Source organism: Protomyces lactucae-debilis, assembly GCF_002105105.1.
Source record: "Protomyces lactucae-debilis strain 12-1054 chromosome Unknown BCR37scaffold_2, whole genome shotgun sequence".
NCBI lineage: Eukaryota > Fungi > Ascomycota > Taphrinomycetes > Taphrinales > Protomycetaceae > Protomyces > Protomyces lactucae-debilis.
In genome coordinates this window covers 132,399-148,198 of record NW_024467994.1, presented here as the reverse complement: position 1 = coordinate 148,198, position 15,800 = coordinate 132,399, and the positions used below count along the sequence as shown (strand labels likewise).

The following is a 15,800-nucleotide window of genomic DNA, read 5'->3' as shown; positions in this document are numbered from 1 at the left end:
CAGAGCAGATCAGTGTAGGGAAGACGAAAACGAGTATCTCTCTACCTACGAAGCGATAGGGGAAGAGCAGAGACGACGCAAGCACCCCGCTGTCTTACGTATTAGTAAGTGATGCTCTCCTAGAGCTAGTCTGATCATTCCCCACGGCCCCTATGTCCGCACATGCTCACTCCCTATCATCCTGAGGTCATCACTATAGCATCTATCGCATAACATTGGCTGCAGGGATTCATGCAGGCTGTAAAGCTGAAGATTCTCAGTCCCGGCTCACAACATAGAAGAGCCTTCTTTGTGATCGTACTCCGCTTTAAATCGACCGCCTATGGCAGCAACCTCTCAATCAGAGCATGATAAATGCATAGTCGCAGTCGCATGCTGCTAAATCATATCAGACACTGAAGGGCTCAGTAGCTTTAGCAAGGGCCGTCGTCAATGACTCGTCATGCATATGCGGTGAGTGGATTTCCGTGTCAGGAGATTGAATCTGCTTCCCCAACTTTCCCCTTGACAAACCCGAACCGTCGAGCGATCCCCAGACAAACGACATCTGCTCAGTACACCGTCACCTAGCACCTCAAATGACAGGCGCTCGACCACGGCATCAGAGGACTGCCACGGGCGTGACAAAAGCCCACGCACGGCAGCTCTCCCAAGAATTCCCAAGCCCGCTCCGTCAGGTATGGGAGAAGAACAAGCCAGAGAGTTTCTCGACCAAGGATGGTTTTCAGAAGGAGTTCGTCAAGGCCATTGAGCACAACCTTGCTCGCAGCATGTACAATGCCGATGATTTGGCTGCATATCAGGCAACGTCCTTGGCTATGCGTGACAAACTCATCAGTGCCTGGAATGACACGCAGAACTTGTACACCGAAAAGGATCCGAAGCGTATCTACTACTTTTCCTTCGAGTTCTTGCAAGGTCGCGCGTTGGACAATGCCATGCTCAATCTTGGCGTGAAGCAGGTCATCAAGGATGGCTCCCTCGAGCTCGGATTCAGGCTCGAAGACTTAATTGAGGAGGAACAAGACCATGCCCTCGGTAACGGTGGTCTCGGTCGACTTGCTTCGTGTTTCCTGGACTCGTGTGCCTCTACACATATCCCTGCTGGCGGTTATGGAATGAACTACAGGTATGGCCTGTTCAAGCAGACCATTGTGAATGGCCAACAAGTTGAAAGACCTGATTCGTGGCTCGAAAACAACCATTGGGAGCTGCCTCGTCACGATATCCAGGTTCCAATCCGCTTCGGTGGTAATGTGCATCAGGAAACCGACAAGGATGGCAAGCAGAAGTCTGTTTGGGACGGTGGCATGCTCGTCGTGGCCGAAGCTTATGATGTTCCTATCCCATCTTACAAGTCCCGCATCACCAATAACTTGCGTCTTTGGTCCTCAAAGCCTGCTCACGGCGACTTTGACTTTGCGGCTTTTAACTCTGGTGACTACGAGAACGCTGTGCGGGACACGCAAAAGGCAGAGGAAATCAGCCAGGTCCTCTATCCCAATGAGAATCACACACAGGGTAAAGAGCTACGACTCAAGCAGCAATACTTTTGGTGTGCTGCGTCCCTGTCAGACATTGTCCGCCGCTTCAAGAAGTCTGAACGACCATTCTCCGAATTCGCCGATCAAGTCGCTATTCAGCTCAACGACACACATCCTGTCATTGCAATCCCCGAACTGCTTCGCATCTTGATCGACTTGGAAGGCCTTACATTTGACGATGCTCTTTCCATTGTGCAAAAGACATTTGGCTACACCAACCACACCGTCATGCGTAAGTCAACCCACACCACTTCCCGTTTCTAACTTCTAGCCGAGGCTCTCGAGAAGTGGCCTTGCGACATGATTGGCAAAATCCTGCCTCGCCACCTGGAAATCATCTTTGACATCAATCTCAGCTTCCTCCAGCAAGTCGAGAAGAAATTCCCCGGAGATCGTGATTTGCTCGCACGCGTCTCCATCATCGAGGAAGGTGATGTGAAGCAAGTTCGTATGGCATACCTTGGTATTGTTGGATCTCACAAAACGAACGGTGTCTCGGAACTCCACTCTGACTTGATCCAGACCACAATTTTCAAGGACTTTGCCAAAATCTTTGGTAAAGACCGATTCGGCAACGTCACCAACGGTATCACACCTAGACGCTGGCTGCTGCAGGCAAATCCCCTGCTTTCTGACTTGATTGCATCGAAGCTTGGCGGACAAGATTTCATCAAGGAATTGACTTTGCTCAAGCATCTTGAGAGCTTTGCAGATGACAAGGACTTTGTGCAGCGCTGGATTGCAGTCAAGACTCAAAACAAGGAACGTCTCGCTCGTTACATTCAGGAGCACAATGGTGTCACTGTTGACCCTACTGCTCTGTTTGATATTCAAATCAAGCGTATCCATGAGTACAAAAGGCAGCACATGCATTTATTCTCCTGCATTCACCGCTACCTTGAGCTTAAGGAGATGTCGCCAGAGGAGCGCAAGAAACAGCAGAAGCGCGTCAGTATCTTTGCTGGTAAAGCAGCACCCGGTTACTACACTGCAAAGGAAATTATCCATTTAATTCATGCTGTTGCCGAAGTTGTCAACAATGACGCTGAGATTGGCGACTTGCTCAAGGTGATCTTCATTGCCGACTACAACGTCTCCAAGGCTGAGGTGATTATTCCTGCTGCAGACATTTCCGAGCACATCTCCACGGCTGGTACAGAAGCTTCCGGCACTAGCAACATGAAGTTTTGTCTCAATGCTTCCCTTATTATCGGCACGTATGATGGTGCCAATATCGAGATATGCCGCGAGGTCGGCGAGGAGAATGTCTACATCTTTGGCTACCTTGCACATGACATTGAAGATCTTCGTCACCAACACCGCTACGGCAATTACAAGCCAGACCCTCGATTTGAACGCGTTCTGGATGTCGTTCGCAGTGGCAAATTTGGTGATGCCAACCAGTTCCGAGGTGTTTTGGATTCCTTGCAGCCAAGGAATGATCACTATCTTCTTGCTGATGACTTTGCCAGCTACTTGGACTCGAAGAAGCTCATTGATACCGATTTCGCTGATCAGCTGGCTTGGCATAGGAAGACCATCAACACAGTGGCTCGCATGGGATTCTTCTCGAGTGACCGTGCCGTCCAGCAATATGCAGAGGAGATTTGGAACGTCGAGGCCATCAAGTTTTAAAACTCTACATAGACTGATATAGACGTGGTATAGGGAATCTTAATCAGCTGTTTGAGTTACCCTTCAGGGGAATTGGTAGTTCTACTTGGTGCAAATGGAATTTGTAACTTGACGAACACTGCGGCAATGCGAGATCTGAATCTACACAGGCAGCACTGATCTACAGATACGTATATACGTATAGCCGGTCTGCCATCAACCTTATTGAACGAGACGTATGCACATATGAATGATGTGGAGCCAGAAATTTACGCCTTCTTTGCCGTGTCTAAATCGCCTGGCCTTTGAGTACAAAGTTAGTTTGTCATTGATCGAATCTGTGCCGGTCACGATTATGGCTTTCGAGAATCATGGTGCTGACCATGGACATGAAGCCTCGAGGAATAGGCGGTCGAATCCAATGACGCCGTGGCCCGTGGCTGCAAGCTCAGCCTGCAGCAGTCAGGTGTATTACGTACAAGACTTATGCAAGTCGAGCTCGGCTCCATATTCACTCTCATAGCCTCATAGATACTTTGCAAATAGATTCCTCAAGAATATCGTGTGGTTAGGGGTCTAGGCCAAAAAGTTGCCGCGAGCTGATGCAGAGTGTAAATGAGAAAAGATGGCGAGCTGTACTAGCCATGGCATAGAAGGTAGTGAGATGTAAATGTGCCTAGGCTACTGCTAGGACTGCTGCAGTGCTGGGGCCCTGACTCCTGGGGCACTCTGCAGCGCAAGGGGCAAGGCAGAAGGCCCTCATCACCACTGATTCATCAGTGACTAGCAGTCTGGCACTGCAGTCATGCGGCAAAGAAGCGTTAATTTGTTCGACCCCTAAGTTCGGTAAGCTTGACTTTGCGATGCGCCTACAAGCGGGCCTGCCGTCTCCAGAGGCCCCATACCAAATTGACACGACAAAGACGGCCTGGATCTGCTACTACAACTTGGCTACAATTTACTAGACTGCCGCTGGAGGCCGCGGGACCACACGACTCGATAGTCGATACGAGGCGATTCGACCTGTCTATTGACCCAAGGCCCTAGTCAGTCCTCGTCGAGACGGCCTGACCGTTCCTGCCCATAAGGAGGAGGCCTATAAAGGCATAGGGTCCCTTGTTTCAACTCCTCATCCTCACTCACAGTGTGCTCCATCGAGATTCAACGAGGACCGCGACAATGGACTTCTTCATGGGCGACTTCAACGAAAGCAGCATCTCGCTGTCTAGCAATGTGACAAGAGATGCGCTTGCGCACGAGACCATGGAACGCGTTTGTTCTACAACATGCACAGGTCTCGAGGCTGATGCCTTTAATTGCTTACGCGCCGCACGGCCTGAGCTATTGAGAGAAGAGCAGCCCTCCATCATTGCACAGCTGGCGACCGGTGCTGTTCGGCCATTGCTGGAGCATGGACCGCCAGTACCACGCCTACTGCATCAAATGTCGGCACGTCTGACCTTTTGGCTCGGCGATTCTCTCTAGATGCACATCATCATGCACAAGGAGAGATTCAATTTTTCCAAGTTTGGCAGTGCACAGATGAATCAACTGACGAAGCTATGGTACATCTGCAAGCTATCCTTGCGACTGCATGTGCTCAGGCCGTCAGTCTGCTTAAATTTAGATGCCAGTGTGAGAATTCCTACAGCATCGAACGGTCACTCGCAGTGTTTGGCACTGTTGGCTTGGACACTGATCGGCGCGCACATCAAAGCGCGGTACCGTATGTCGGCACCAGCTTAAGGGCATACTCGCACTGCTCTTTCACGAGTATCACGATTTATGACAAATGATTAGCGCTTCACTGTTACTTCAAACATTTCTAGGCTTGAAGTTCTAGCGCTCCCATCTCTGTAGCTCAACCACGTCTACCATTCTCTTCTGGTCAGGTATGTAGCTGAATGAGGTCCCAGGCCATCTATCCATCACGTGAGCTGCCAAGCTGTCAACAGTGTCAGGTGCTGGACCAGTGCTGGCATCCGTCTTTTGGAAGATTCGCGGGGCATGATTGGCTGAACTTATTCCCCGCGCTATGACACTTTCCATCGCGTGGACCGCATGGTCCGCCGTTAACAGGACGACTCGCGCTGAGGTCTTGGATGATGAGGGTCTACGTATAAGTCCTTGGAGACTGCTTGTTATAAGCTGGTAGCTTGCACAACAATCTATATTCAAAGTCGACATCCATCATCGTTTCGCAGATGCGCAGTTGGTCGGCACTTCTTCTTGCAGCCAGCGCTCTTGCGACTCCACTACATGCCAGAGAGACACTTCAGAGATGGACGGCCGACGATCAACATCTGCTCCTCAAGATTGCCATTCCGGAGCTGCCTCGGTCGTCTAGCGGAGTAGACGCAGAAACAAGACATATGCTGGTAAGTACAAGTCGCCTTGGCCAAAGAACATCGTTGCTAACTGTACTAAAGCACTTTAACTATGATTTGGATTTGAAGGCCTTGCTTGAAGAGTCATCCGCAGGCAGACAACCGCTTCATCTGCGCAAGATCAACTGCCAAGCGACTCGAAAGGCTTTGTCGGAGAATGACGAGAGCCTTGATGTACCACTCCAAGAAATGCCTCACTTGCGTCCGGCAGATATTGTTGCTGAGATGGGTATTTTAGTGGATGACCTACCAGATGTGCGGGTCGTCAGTGTATCGACAAGATTACTTCGAGTCGATGGCAGCAGGACCTCGAGCGAGGTTCATGCCGAGCAGTTTACACTTCGTCAAGAGAAGAAGGGATGCATGAAGCAGATCATGAACATTTTGAAGGCAGTACAGCATGGATTGAGTGTGGCCCTGGTGGTTGACAAAGAGCCCTCAATGCTGGAATCTTCGGTCGAGCGCGAAGATGCACACGATGACAATTTTTTCAGACCGACAACAATCGACTGTCAACTCCTGCTCCTCTACTTTGCGTTCTACTTTGTTTTTGCAAGCCTCATTGTGCAGACACTCTTGCTGGTTCGCGACACTGGGCGGTGGCTAAGACAGCAACGCCGTCCAAGTCTCTGCGAGAAGGTCAAAGTCATGGACACCATTGAGGAACTTGATGAGGAAGCGCTCTATGAGAAACCTCACACGCCTTTTCGTGTATGATTTCGTCTCGTGTCTCGTGTCTTTCATCATCATCTAGCATCGTAGCAATGGCGTTCATCATTTTGGAAATATGTCCCCATCTGAACAAGTGATTGGCTGCGACCTGTGTACCTCAGTTATGAGCCACACGACGTAAATCTCAAGCTCGACTCCCTGCTCTACGACGATTCCTCGAATCGAAGTTGCTCTCAAAAACGTCATCAGTAGAATGCTTTCTCAGGTCGTGGAGTGATTGTTGTGTTTCATGCTAGTGACTGGCTTCCTGAAGCACAGACCGTTGTGCAATCCTGAGGGGACACATGTTTCAGCTTCTGCTGCAAGTAGTCACCCATGACTCGCTGTCAGAATCCAAGGATCCAGACACATACCGGCTTTGAAAGTAGTAACGATTCCACTTGACCGTTGGCGTCATTCACAGAGGCGGAAGAGGTTCTATGGGGCGGCGTCCTGCCTCGACATCTGCTCTAGTTACCTTCTTGATACTCATTTGTCCGCTGATCAGCGCACAACAGGTTGCGCCAATCGCAAGCCCAGCACTCTTTGCTGCGAACGCTGCCAATGCTGCTAAGCAAGGTTCGTCGTCTCTTGTATCGTCATCAAATACAGCCGCCTTTGCGCAATCAATGAGTACAGCTGCTACCAATCAACCGCTGACAGTCCTTTTCACAAGTCAATTAGCCAATGCGCTGTCGGAGGGCTGGAACAACAATGTTTCCCAACAGTGCACAACAGCTGCCTCTGCGTTGCTCGCATCCATCGCATCGGGCGCCATCGCAGCAGATACGGCGCCTGTACCAGGCAACGTCGTTGCTTGCTACAACATCGCCTCTTGGGAACCCATCACAGGTCTATTTGCAGGGGATCTTCGGCTCTATAGCCAAATGCCTGCGCAATCCTTTGGCAATATTTCAATGCGCGTGAGTTTTGGTAAATTGGCAACATTGCGCAGCTTCACAGACAGTAAGTCTGGCTCGACCTCTGCTCCTCTGCAGAAAAGACAATTGAATCAAATCGTGTCGGCTTTTTCAAGTTTGGCTGGTGGCAATAGTGTCTCCCCCTCGAATGCTGTCCCCAACACGAGTTCTAGCGCTTCAAGTTCTTCAAACACATCCAACAAGGGCACCACTGCAAAAAGTAACTCTGCATCAGATCAATCAGCGTCAAAAGGTGGCGCAGGCGTAGCTCCTGTACCTCCCAAACAGTCCAACTCTGCTACAACAGCCAAAACACCTCCGCCACCAAGCCAACCCGTGCCCGCCGCAAAACCTGCCGCAGGCAGTAATGCAGCCCCAGTAGCTCCTGCCGCGAGACCTGCCACAGCCGCTGGCGTTGCGCAACCAGCAAGTGGTCTCAAGCCCATTCAAGCGGAAGACCGATCAGGCGGAGCGCGTGCGCCTGTTCCTGCTGCCGTCCTTCCAAATGAAAAGGGGAATAGGCCTGTCACTCAAAATACTCCTGTTGGTTCTGCGCCCAACAGCCCTGTCGCTGTAGCACCGCAACGTCTTCTTGACCAAGCGCCGGTGGCTCAACAACAAGCGAGTGATCCTGCCACTGCACCACAAGAAGTCGAGCGCTTCCAATTCCTTGCGCAAGCATCATTACCTGTTGCGTCGGCAGATGCGTCAGGTGAAGGACTGATGAGAGCGTTAATACCGAATATTGTGTTATTGGTATCACAGAAAGACGCCGTGCAGGCAGAACCCATCATGATTGACTTGGTTGGTCGGACAGCTGGTTTTGTGGCTGGTCTGCCGATGCCTCGAGGACCCTTTGTTCCTCTTTCTGGATTCATGAGCACTTATCGTGGACTTGGCGGCCGTGGAGGTTCACTACCCGGGCGTACCTTGCTTGGTCTAGATGGCTCAGTCACGCTAGGTTCCATCGGTCTGGCACTGACATGGAGCACCTTATTCGCAGCGGCATGGATCTTTGGTGTCATGAACAGATTCAATCAAAGACAGTCGTACAGAAAGCTCAAGCTACAGTTCTAAGTATTCATAGCCAAAAAGAAAAAAGGAAAAACAGGATGAAAAGCGGATCCACCTTGTCCTTCAATCCAGCACAAATCGTCTTGCGCCACGCGGCTTGAGTCTCTCAATCGTATGTGTTTCTTGCTGCATGTGATCTGGTACAGGTGGCGATTTACGATGACGACCACTGCCACGACCACTACTTGCTTCGCTGTGCTCTGATCGTGTTTCACTCAACGTACGCTTGCGAGGTGGCGAGAGGTCAGAGTTCAGATGGGCAGCGGCAACAGATACGAAGGAATCGGAAAAGCCACGGCATCGAAAGTCCATGGATACGTCCTTTGGTGCCTTTGCTGCATTGTTTGTGTTGGAATTGGGCGGTGCAAAGAGATCGAATGGTTTAAGAGCAGCTCTGTAAGGTCGATCGAGTCCCCTGCGAGCAAGACCTTGAAGAGGTTGCACATCAAGCGACTTGGCAGGCTTTCCTGACGATGCTTGCGAGTGATCAGATGCTGACCTCTGGGTATTGAATCCACTGTAAAGGGCATTTTGCGAGACAGACTCGTCAAGTGCTTGTAATGCTGCCTTGGAAACGCCATCGCTGCGACAAGATTTGGTCAAGATGCTCTTTCGTCCATTACTCAAGCGCAGCGCATGCACTGCTTGTAGTGCCTCCTCGTAGCCTTTGTGATGCTTGACTTGCTCGAGTGCAACATCAATCAGCTCAATGCCACGCAACCAGCGAATCTCACACAATCTTGCTAGTGCCACGCGTCGCACCTCTGTCCAGGCAGTCCAGAAACCTGCGTAAAAGTTATCAGACTGCTGTGTGTAGCCACGAGGGAAGAAGAAGCTTGACACTTGCTCCAGTGTGGTTTGCTCAGCCGTGAGAGCTAGCACGGCAGATTGATCGGTGGATCGATTGTACATCAAATCCTGCTGTGCATACGAGAGCTGTCTCAGCGTCGCTTGCAAGATGAGACGCGCATTGAAACTGTATTGATAATGAAGCGCCATGAGTTCGTGTGGGTCACACTGTGAGAGTTCCTTGAAGACACGATCGATGCGCGCACCGGAACGTTCTGCTTCCTGAGAGCGAGTGCTGCTGTTCTGGCTCTTGCCATGTGTACTTGCACGCAGTGTCGAACTAGATGAGCCAGAGGAGTGTGAGTAATAGCCAGAGCGACGGAAGGAAAATGGAGCACCGAGGAAGGCTGTGGAAGAGAGGGAGTCATTTGCTGTAGGTCAGAATGAATCCGTCTGATCAATTAAGACGCATACGAGGACATGCAATGAGCCCTGCGGAGGTATTGGTTGTGCTGGAGAGAGCATGCCAAGATGGGTGTGCTGCAGTCAGTACTGAGGTTACTGATGCTGAATCGTACTCTGTATTTCAGTCATATCAAGCGTACAGAGCTTATACTACAGCTGATGGAGACAGGGAGGACAGGAAGAGTGTGGTCCAGGGGATGAGCTCGGGAGTGGTGTCGCTTCTTGAACATCGAGCCAGTTCAACTACACCAAATGCAGTCAGGGGCACGATCAAGGCGTCGACCGTTGTTCTCCCATAATCTTCTCTCCACTCAGCCGTTGCTTCCGTTTCCGCTCCCACATCGCCTTCACTGCACGCCGTATGCGTTCCTTGCCTGTTGCAAAATTGGCTCGTGTCATGTCCCTGAGCAAATCCACCTGCTCTGGCTGCCACTCAAAGTTCCAGGTCGAGCAGAAGTCACTCGTTGCAGGATCAATGCCGGCAACCTCATCATTCGGAAGCAATGGGAGGTAAATCAGCATGAGACCCGTAGAATCAGTGACACTCTCGGCATTCTCCTCAACCTGTTTTGCCGTATATTCATTCGTGTCCGTACTGCTCGGATCTTCTGATTTAGTCGCTTGACCAACCCAGATATTGACGGGGCTCAGTGCAAACTTCTTCCTCTTCTGTGCAGCACTCATCTTGGCTTTGGCTTCTTCTGTTGAACTCGCCGTTGCTTCCGCTAATTGTGCTTCAGCATCATCACCGGCTTTGGGCCAACCAGCGCCCACAGGCCATCCCTTGACACCACGCAACTTTGCATAACCCTCGACACGGCTGAACCATGGATTCGCCTCGATATCGGCACTTGAATCAATAGCAATCAAGATATCCACATCACGTCGCAACAACGGGTAGAATGGCAGATTGTTGGACATCCCAGCGTCGCAGAGCGTCAAGTCTGCATCTTGATTGAAGTGTCCGGGAACTGTATCTGGGAGTTGATCCCGCATACCCTTGACGTAGTTGGGTACTTTGCTGGCATCTACCAGATGGATCGACTTGAAGTCTTCATCGTGTGAGAGGATCTGTTCATTGATGAGCTTGAAGATGCCGACTTTTGGGAGAAGTGGTTGGACTTCCGCCAGGTAGTGTGAGAGGCTTGCACAGAATGCAGAAGAAAACGTGCCGAGGAGTGTTGTGAGTTTCAGTTCTGGCACCTTGTTGACGTCCTTTCCTTTGTCAAACTTGCGACCAAGTGACCAAGTGGGAATCCAGCTGGATAGCTCTTCACTGCCAAACTCGAAGGGTGTGACTTCAAAAAATTGAAAGTAGGACTTGCCCTCCGGCTCGATATCCTTCTGACCCTGTGAAACAGCTCTCTCCTTGACCTTTTGAGGCTGGCCGACCGGTACTTCATGATGAACCATGCTTGAAATGGGCAACGGGACTGCACCCGTCTCAACGACTTTCCGTTGGGATGAGATTTTGAGATGATCGTCATTGACCACAAGCTCATTGTTGGGTAGCAAGAAACGACCAGTCAGCATCAACCCATACAAATCCACCAGACCAATATCCTTGTAGCCCTGATACCAGCGCTCAAGGACGCCACGCAAGAGATACTTTTCCAAAGCATTGTCATTGAGTAGTTCGAGATTTGCAACGGGACTGGCGATATGTGTTGTGATGCGTCGTTTGAGATGCGCCAAGACGCGTGTTGGATCTTGGTTGCCAAGAGTCATGAACAATGCCTGCGCCCAAGTGGACCCTGAAATACCTGCGAGATAGGTCGTTGCGCCCAAAAGGCCTTCCTCCTGTAGGACTTCGTAGATACAGGTCGTGGCAAGACATGCTCGCAGACCACCTCCGGAACCAGCAACGCCAATCACCGGTATATCGCGCTCGTCAATTTCTGATTCAGGTACATGAATGTACTTGGCGAGTGCCTTTCTTGTGAATTGCCGTCGCTTCTTTAGAAAGGCAAGTTCCTCATCACACAAGCCATCACCAATACGTACCTCTGCCGTCAGCGCCATCTCCGGGTTGCGCTTCAAGTCATGCGCCTCTTCTATCACCTCCTTGCCTAGTGAACCCTCGTCAAACGAAAATGCCGCCACCACTTTTTGTCCAACCTCCGGTATGAGTAGCGCATAGCGGGGCAGACCCAATCCCGAGAAGACGCCCGAGGAGAGATCTGCTAGTTTTGCTTGAAAGTCAGGAACGGTCCACGCACCGAATGGCCAGTCGATATCGAGTAAACTGACTAATTGCTTTGTCGCTTGTTCTTTTGGCGGTGATTGATTGCCTCCATGGTCAATGTTGAGCTTTGTAGGGGGTGTTTGAAGGTCGGCTTCGAGATGTAGAGCGCGGCTGTGTATGTAGATGAGCGATGGCGGGAGGGCTATTGCTGTGGCGGCTAGGGCGATTCTGCGCTGTTGGATAGATGCATTCCTCCATGCTCTGAGCATGATGATGCAGGTGGGAGAGCGAGCGATGGGTAAAGAGTGTGTATAGCTGGTTCCTGGTCAAGTCCTTGTACTTTTTCAAGTTTTGTGGATGCCGTCATTTTTGAAATCTTGCAACTGGCAGGAAGGAAACACATTCAGCGTATACAACACATCTGTTTGGTCTGCAGCTGCTGTATAATAGTCAAGGCAGGCGCATTCGCAACAAGAGCCTTTCATCTCTTCGCCATCTAATCACTGCATGAAGCTCTACGCGGTTCCTCTGCGCAATGTCAGCTCAAAGAAAATCTTCTTCTATGCCGCTCCCAGCAAGACGCTCGCAGCAGACATCAACCCCTCCGTTCAGGATCGCGTCATCAACAAGGCATCTTCCACTTGGCTCAAATTTGAAGATGCCAAGAGCGGATGGAAGAAACATCTTGTTGGGTGGGGCAACAAGATGATTGACAGAATTGACTATCGCGAACATGCGCTCAAGAGCGTCATGCCACAATCGAGCTATGATCGGTACTATCCAGGAGCAGCAGCGGCGCGTCAATCTGTTGTCCTCAATCATCCTTCCAAAATCGCAAAAGAGGAGGTCTTGCAACAGTTGCAAGTTTTGGCTGATGAAGGATACCCGCGGCATCGTCAGAAGATGATTCTCAGTCTCATCTTGGCGCCGCTCATGGCTCCGTTCGCCATTATCCCTGTTGTCCCTAATATCCCTTTCTTCTACGTTGCGTATCGCGCGTGGTCACATTACAGAGCCATGAGCGGGTCAGCCCATCTCCAGCTGCTACTCAAGGAAAGCAGGATCCAACCAAGTGCGTCAAAACAGATGGACGAGCTGATTGATGCTGAGGGTCATTTGCAGCTAGACAGGGTGAAGCACATGTTCAAAGCAAAAGAACCGCAGATGACGGTGGAGATTGAGCGGGCAGATGCGCAACTTGCGAGAGAGGCACAGACACTGGAACAAGCTGCCGAGACGAAACCGGCCGGGACGGCGACTGTGGTGAAGGCTGTTGAAGCAGCGCAGGAGCAGATGGAGGAGGCCAAGGAGCCGAGTGCAGCGGAGGTTGCTCGCAACAAACAGCGCCAGTCCCGGATAGGGTTGCACAAGTAGTAATTAGTAGTAGACTGGTAGACTAAGTATAAGATCGAGTCTATAAAAAGAGTGCACGTGCTGCCCCAAACAGAAATCGAGATTTTGAGTCGCACAAGAGGAGAGCACAGGCTACTGCTCCCTACTGACTCCTCCCTGCTCCTGTAACACACAGCGCGCGTCCAGATGCAGTCGCAGATCAGAGAAGACCTAGCAGGCTCCACATACTCCCTCGCCGCACCGCCAGGGCATGCACAGCAGCAGCAATATAATTACCAAGGAGGCGGCCAACAGGCATATCAAGTCGTACACCACCCATCCGCCCAATCTGGCTATGACGGCAGCAGCAGCGTGACATCTAGTCTCCCGGGCGACAAGAAGAGACCCTCGGAGAACTTTCGTCACTTTTCATCCAGATTCTCAAATACCAGCTATAACCCATCCTTCCGGACACACCAACAAACGGAATCTTCCGTCGGTACGATGAACCAAGGACCAGGACTCGAGGGTTTCATGATGGAAGACGAAACTAAGATGCGTGGTGACCAAAAGCGAGGCATGTTTCGTGGTACTGCTCAAATGGACTGGCTAGACAAGTTGCGGCAACACCCTAAATTTGCGCTCTATGTCTTCCTCGGCCTCAATGCTGCCATGTTGCTCGTCATCTTCATCACAGGCATGATCTGGCTCGCTTTGGGTATTGTAAAGAATAAGAAGTTCTTGAGTGGCATCCCGCCGCCCTCAAATGCGCCCATCAACAACCCTTAAGATCATGTTTATACTCCTCGCTCACGACCTCGTTGTCCTTCTGTATACACAACGTCTTGGCATTGCTTTACACATACACATACAAATCGTACATGATCAGAAACATTGTGCTGTTACTTTTCGTAATGACTTTTTATACAGTCGTCTCTCCATGCCGAGTAAATGCCTGTAGTGTTACACATGAGCAACGCGCGCCAATATAGCCTCGCGCTCTCCTTCTCTTGACCTCATCCTCCATCAATACATTTCCACATGGATGACATCTTCTTCTGAGTCACAGTCGCGGTCAAATCGCCATCGTGACAATGACCGTTCTCGCGCCGCATCCTCCATCTCCGCATCCTGATCCTCCTCTCCCGCGCGTATCAAGGTCTCATCCTCCACAACGGCAGCGACATCGACCGCCACTTGCTTACTTCGTGTCTTGCCACTCTTGCCACCGACTTTCGCCTTGCCAGGACTTACGAGCTTTTCCGCATTCGCAGACTCAGAAGCAGTATGCACTCCATTCTGCACTGGCTTCATATTCTCCTTGCCACCACGCGAAACACGCGTCACTGCACGAACTGACGATGTATGCGATGCAAACGACGATCGTGACACCAATGCCGCACGACTGAATCGTCGATCCATCATCACACGACCGCCACGACCAACACGTTGCCTGTAAAAGACTTCTTGCTCACGCTTCTGCGTGTCTTCATCACTGATCGGTGGCGCATGTTCAACACCATCCTCACCAGCGTAAATGGCACGAATCGCACGGAAGAAGCTGGATGGCCACGATGTCTGTGGTGCAACAAATGGCTGGTCTGTACAGTCACACCATTTCGCATTGACAGCAGCAGCTTGTTCTGCATTCGCCATAATCGTTGCACGCGCTTTTTGTTCCCGTTCTTCAAAGTAGTCTTGTAGAGTCTGAAGGTGTGGCTCGCCAGACGCATCCATGGCTGCCGTTTTTGTTGTTGCACGACCACCTGGAATCACGCGCGGTGTCGTTGTACCGACTTCCGAAACACTTCTGCGTTGTTTCTGAGTGATGAGATCGTCATCATCTCCCTTGATACCCAATCTTCTCTTCAGCTGCTTCACACTGTTGCGCTTCTCAAATAATGCTTGTTCCGCCAGTAGTGCATCGCGCTTCAGTAGTTCACGACGTACCACGAGTTCTGCTAGCTGACGCGCTTGTACCATCTCCTGTCGAAGGCCACGCAAGCGTACAGTGGCACTTTGTCCAGTTTGTCTGGTCTTCCTGATTTGTCTAATTTCACGACGTCTGAAGCAGACATAAGGATCACCGTCATCCTTAGCATTCTCTTCATACCGAAGAAGTGGCATGATGGGTTTCCCGCCATTCTCAATACGACGCTGACGCCAGTGTGGGTAGACGAATTTGGCGAATTGCTTGTAGGGTTTGCCAGGGGCATCGTCCTCATCAAAGGCAGACTCAATCTCCTCAAATGGCAAAATTGAATCCGGTGCAGTGGATAAGAAGGGTTGCTTGAGGTTGATGGTTGTCTCAAATTGGTGAACAATCCATTCAAACGCATCTTCGCTAATCACGGTATTCTCCGTGCGGCCATTGTTGAAGGCCGTCAACCATGTTTCGTCCACCTCATCCATCGAGTACGGGCAGCCTTCCGTATCCTCAACTGTAGCAGAGAAGCGAATGAAGCTCGGCGGCATTGTGAATGGCTTACGGTACTTTTTCTCATAGCCAGTCACCACTCGACTCGCATCTGGGGTAGGGATGTAGACTGGTTTTTGTGCTGTTGATGTAATAGCAGCAACGAGATGTGTTTCATTCTCTTCCTCCTTATCCACACCCGTCTCCATTTGAGGTGCAGCATTTTGTAGGACAAGTTCCTCTTCGAGATGGTCAATGTCCGTGCTACGCAGAATGGTCAACGCCTGCTTGATGGAAATCTTGCGATTCCTAAAGTTGGTACGCTTCGACATAGTATCAGCCCGATGTGTTCAAGCGTAGCAG

At 50.8% G+C, this 15,800-nt stretch overlaps 7 protein-coding genes across 7 annotated transcripts; 5 read left to right on the top strand and 2 right to left on the bottom strand.

The window, feature by feature from the left end:
- The first annotated feature begins 513 nt into the window (after positions 1–513).
- BCR37DRAFT_353969 (glycosyl transferase) lies at positions 514–3,252 on the top strand. Its single transcript, XM_040868180.1, has 2 exons — positions 514–1,776; positions 1,816–3,252. Exons 1-2 carry the CDS (start codon positions 579–581, stop codon positions 3,177–3,179), a joined length of 2,562 nt encoding a protein of 853 aa, XP_040727694.1. The 5' UTR covers positions 514–578; the 3' UTR covers positions 3,180–3,252.
- A 1,939-nt stretch (positions 3,253–5,191) lies between these two features.
- BCR37DRAFT_126064 (uncharacterized protein) lies at positions 5,192–6,479 on the top strand. The gene is made up of 2 exons (XM_040866036.1): positions 5,192–5,536; positions 5,588–6,479. The coding sequence occupies exons 1-2, from the start codon at positions 5,363–5,365 to the stop codon at positions 6,260–6,262; spliced, it is 849 nt and encodes a 282-aa protein (XP_040727693.1). The 5' UTR covers positions 5,192–5,362; the 3' UTR covers positions 6,263–6,479.
- A 217-nt stretch (positions 6,480–6,696) lies between these two features.
- Positions 6,697–8,253, top strand: BCR37DRAFT_385305 (uncharacterized protein; the record flags this gene model as incomplete). The annotated part of the gene is made up of 1 exon (XM_040870338.1): positions 6,697–8,253. One exon carries the CDS (start codon positions 6,697–6,699, stop codon positions 8,251–8,253), a length of 1,557 nt encoding a protein of 518 aa, XP_040727692.1.
- A 1,521-nt stretch (positions 8,254–9,774) lies between these two features.
- Positions 9,775–11,958, bottom strand: BCR37DRAFT_401734 (acyl transferase/acyl hydrolase/lysophospholipase; the record flags this gene model as incomplete). The annotated part of the gene is made up of 2 exons (XM_040871854.1): positions 9,775–11,696; positions 11,724–11,958. 2 exons carry the CDS (start codon positions 11,956–11,958, stop codon positions 9,775–9,777), a joined length of 2,157 nt encoding a protein of 718 aa, XP_040727691.1.
- Positions 11,959–12,083: 125 nt separating this feature from the next.
- On the top strand, positions 12,084–13,112 carry BCR37DRAFT_376082 (mitochondrial K+-H+ exchange-related-domain-containing protein). The gene has a single exon (XM_040868524.1). It carries the CDS (start codon positions 12,197–12,199, stop codon positions 13,061–13,063), a length of 867 nt encoding a protein of 288 aa, XP_040727690.1. The 5' UTR covers positions 12,084–12,196; the 3' UTR covers positions 13,064–13,112.
- Positions 13,113–13,162: 50 nt separating this feature from the next.
- Positions 13,163–14,152, top strand: BCR37DRAFT_376081 (uncharacterized protein). Its single transcript, XM_040868523.1, has one exon. It carries the CDS (start codon positions 13,229–13,231, stop codon positions 13,808–13,810), a length of 582 nt encoding a protein of 193 aa, XP_040727689.1. The 5' UTR covers positions 13,163–13,228; the 3' UTR covers positions 13,811–14,152.
- On the bottom strand, positions 14,048–15,769 carry BCR37DRAFT_385301 (enhancer of polycomb-like-domain-containing protein; the record flags this gene model as incomplete). Its single annotated transcript, XM_040870337.1, has 1 exon — positions 14,048–15,769. One exon carries the CDS (start codon positions 15,767–15,769, stop codon positions 14,048–14,050), a length of 1,722 nt encoding a protein of 573 aa, XP_040727688.1.
- Positions 15,770–15,800: the final 31 nt, after the last annotated feature.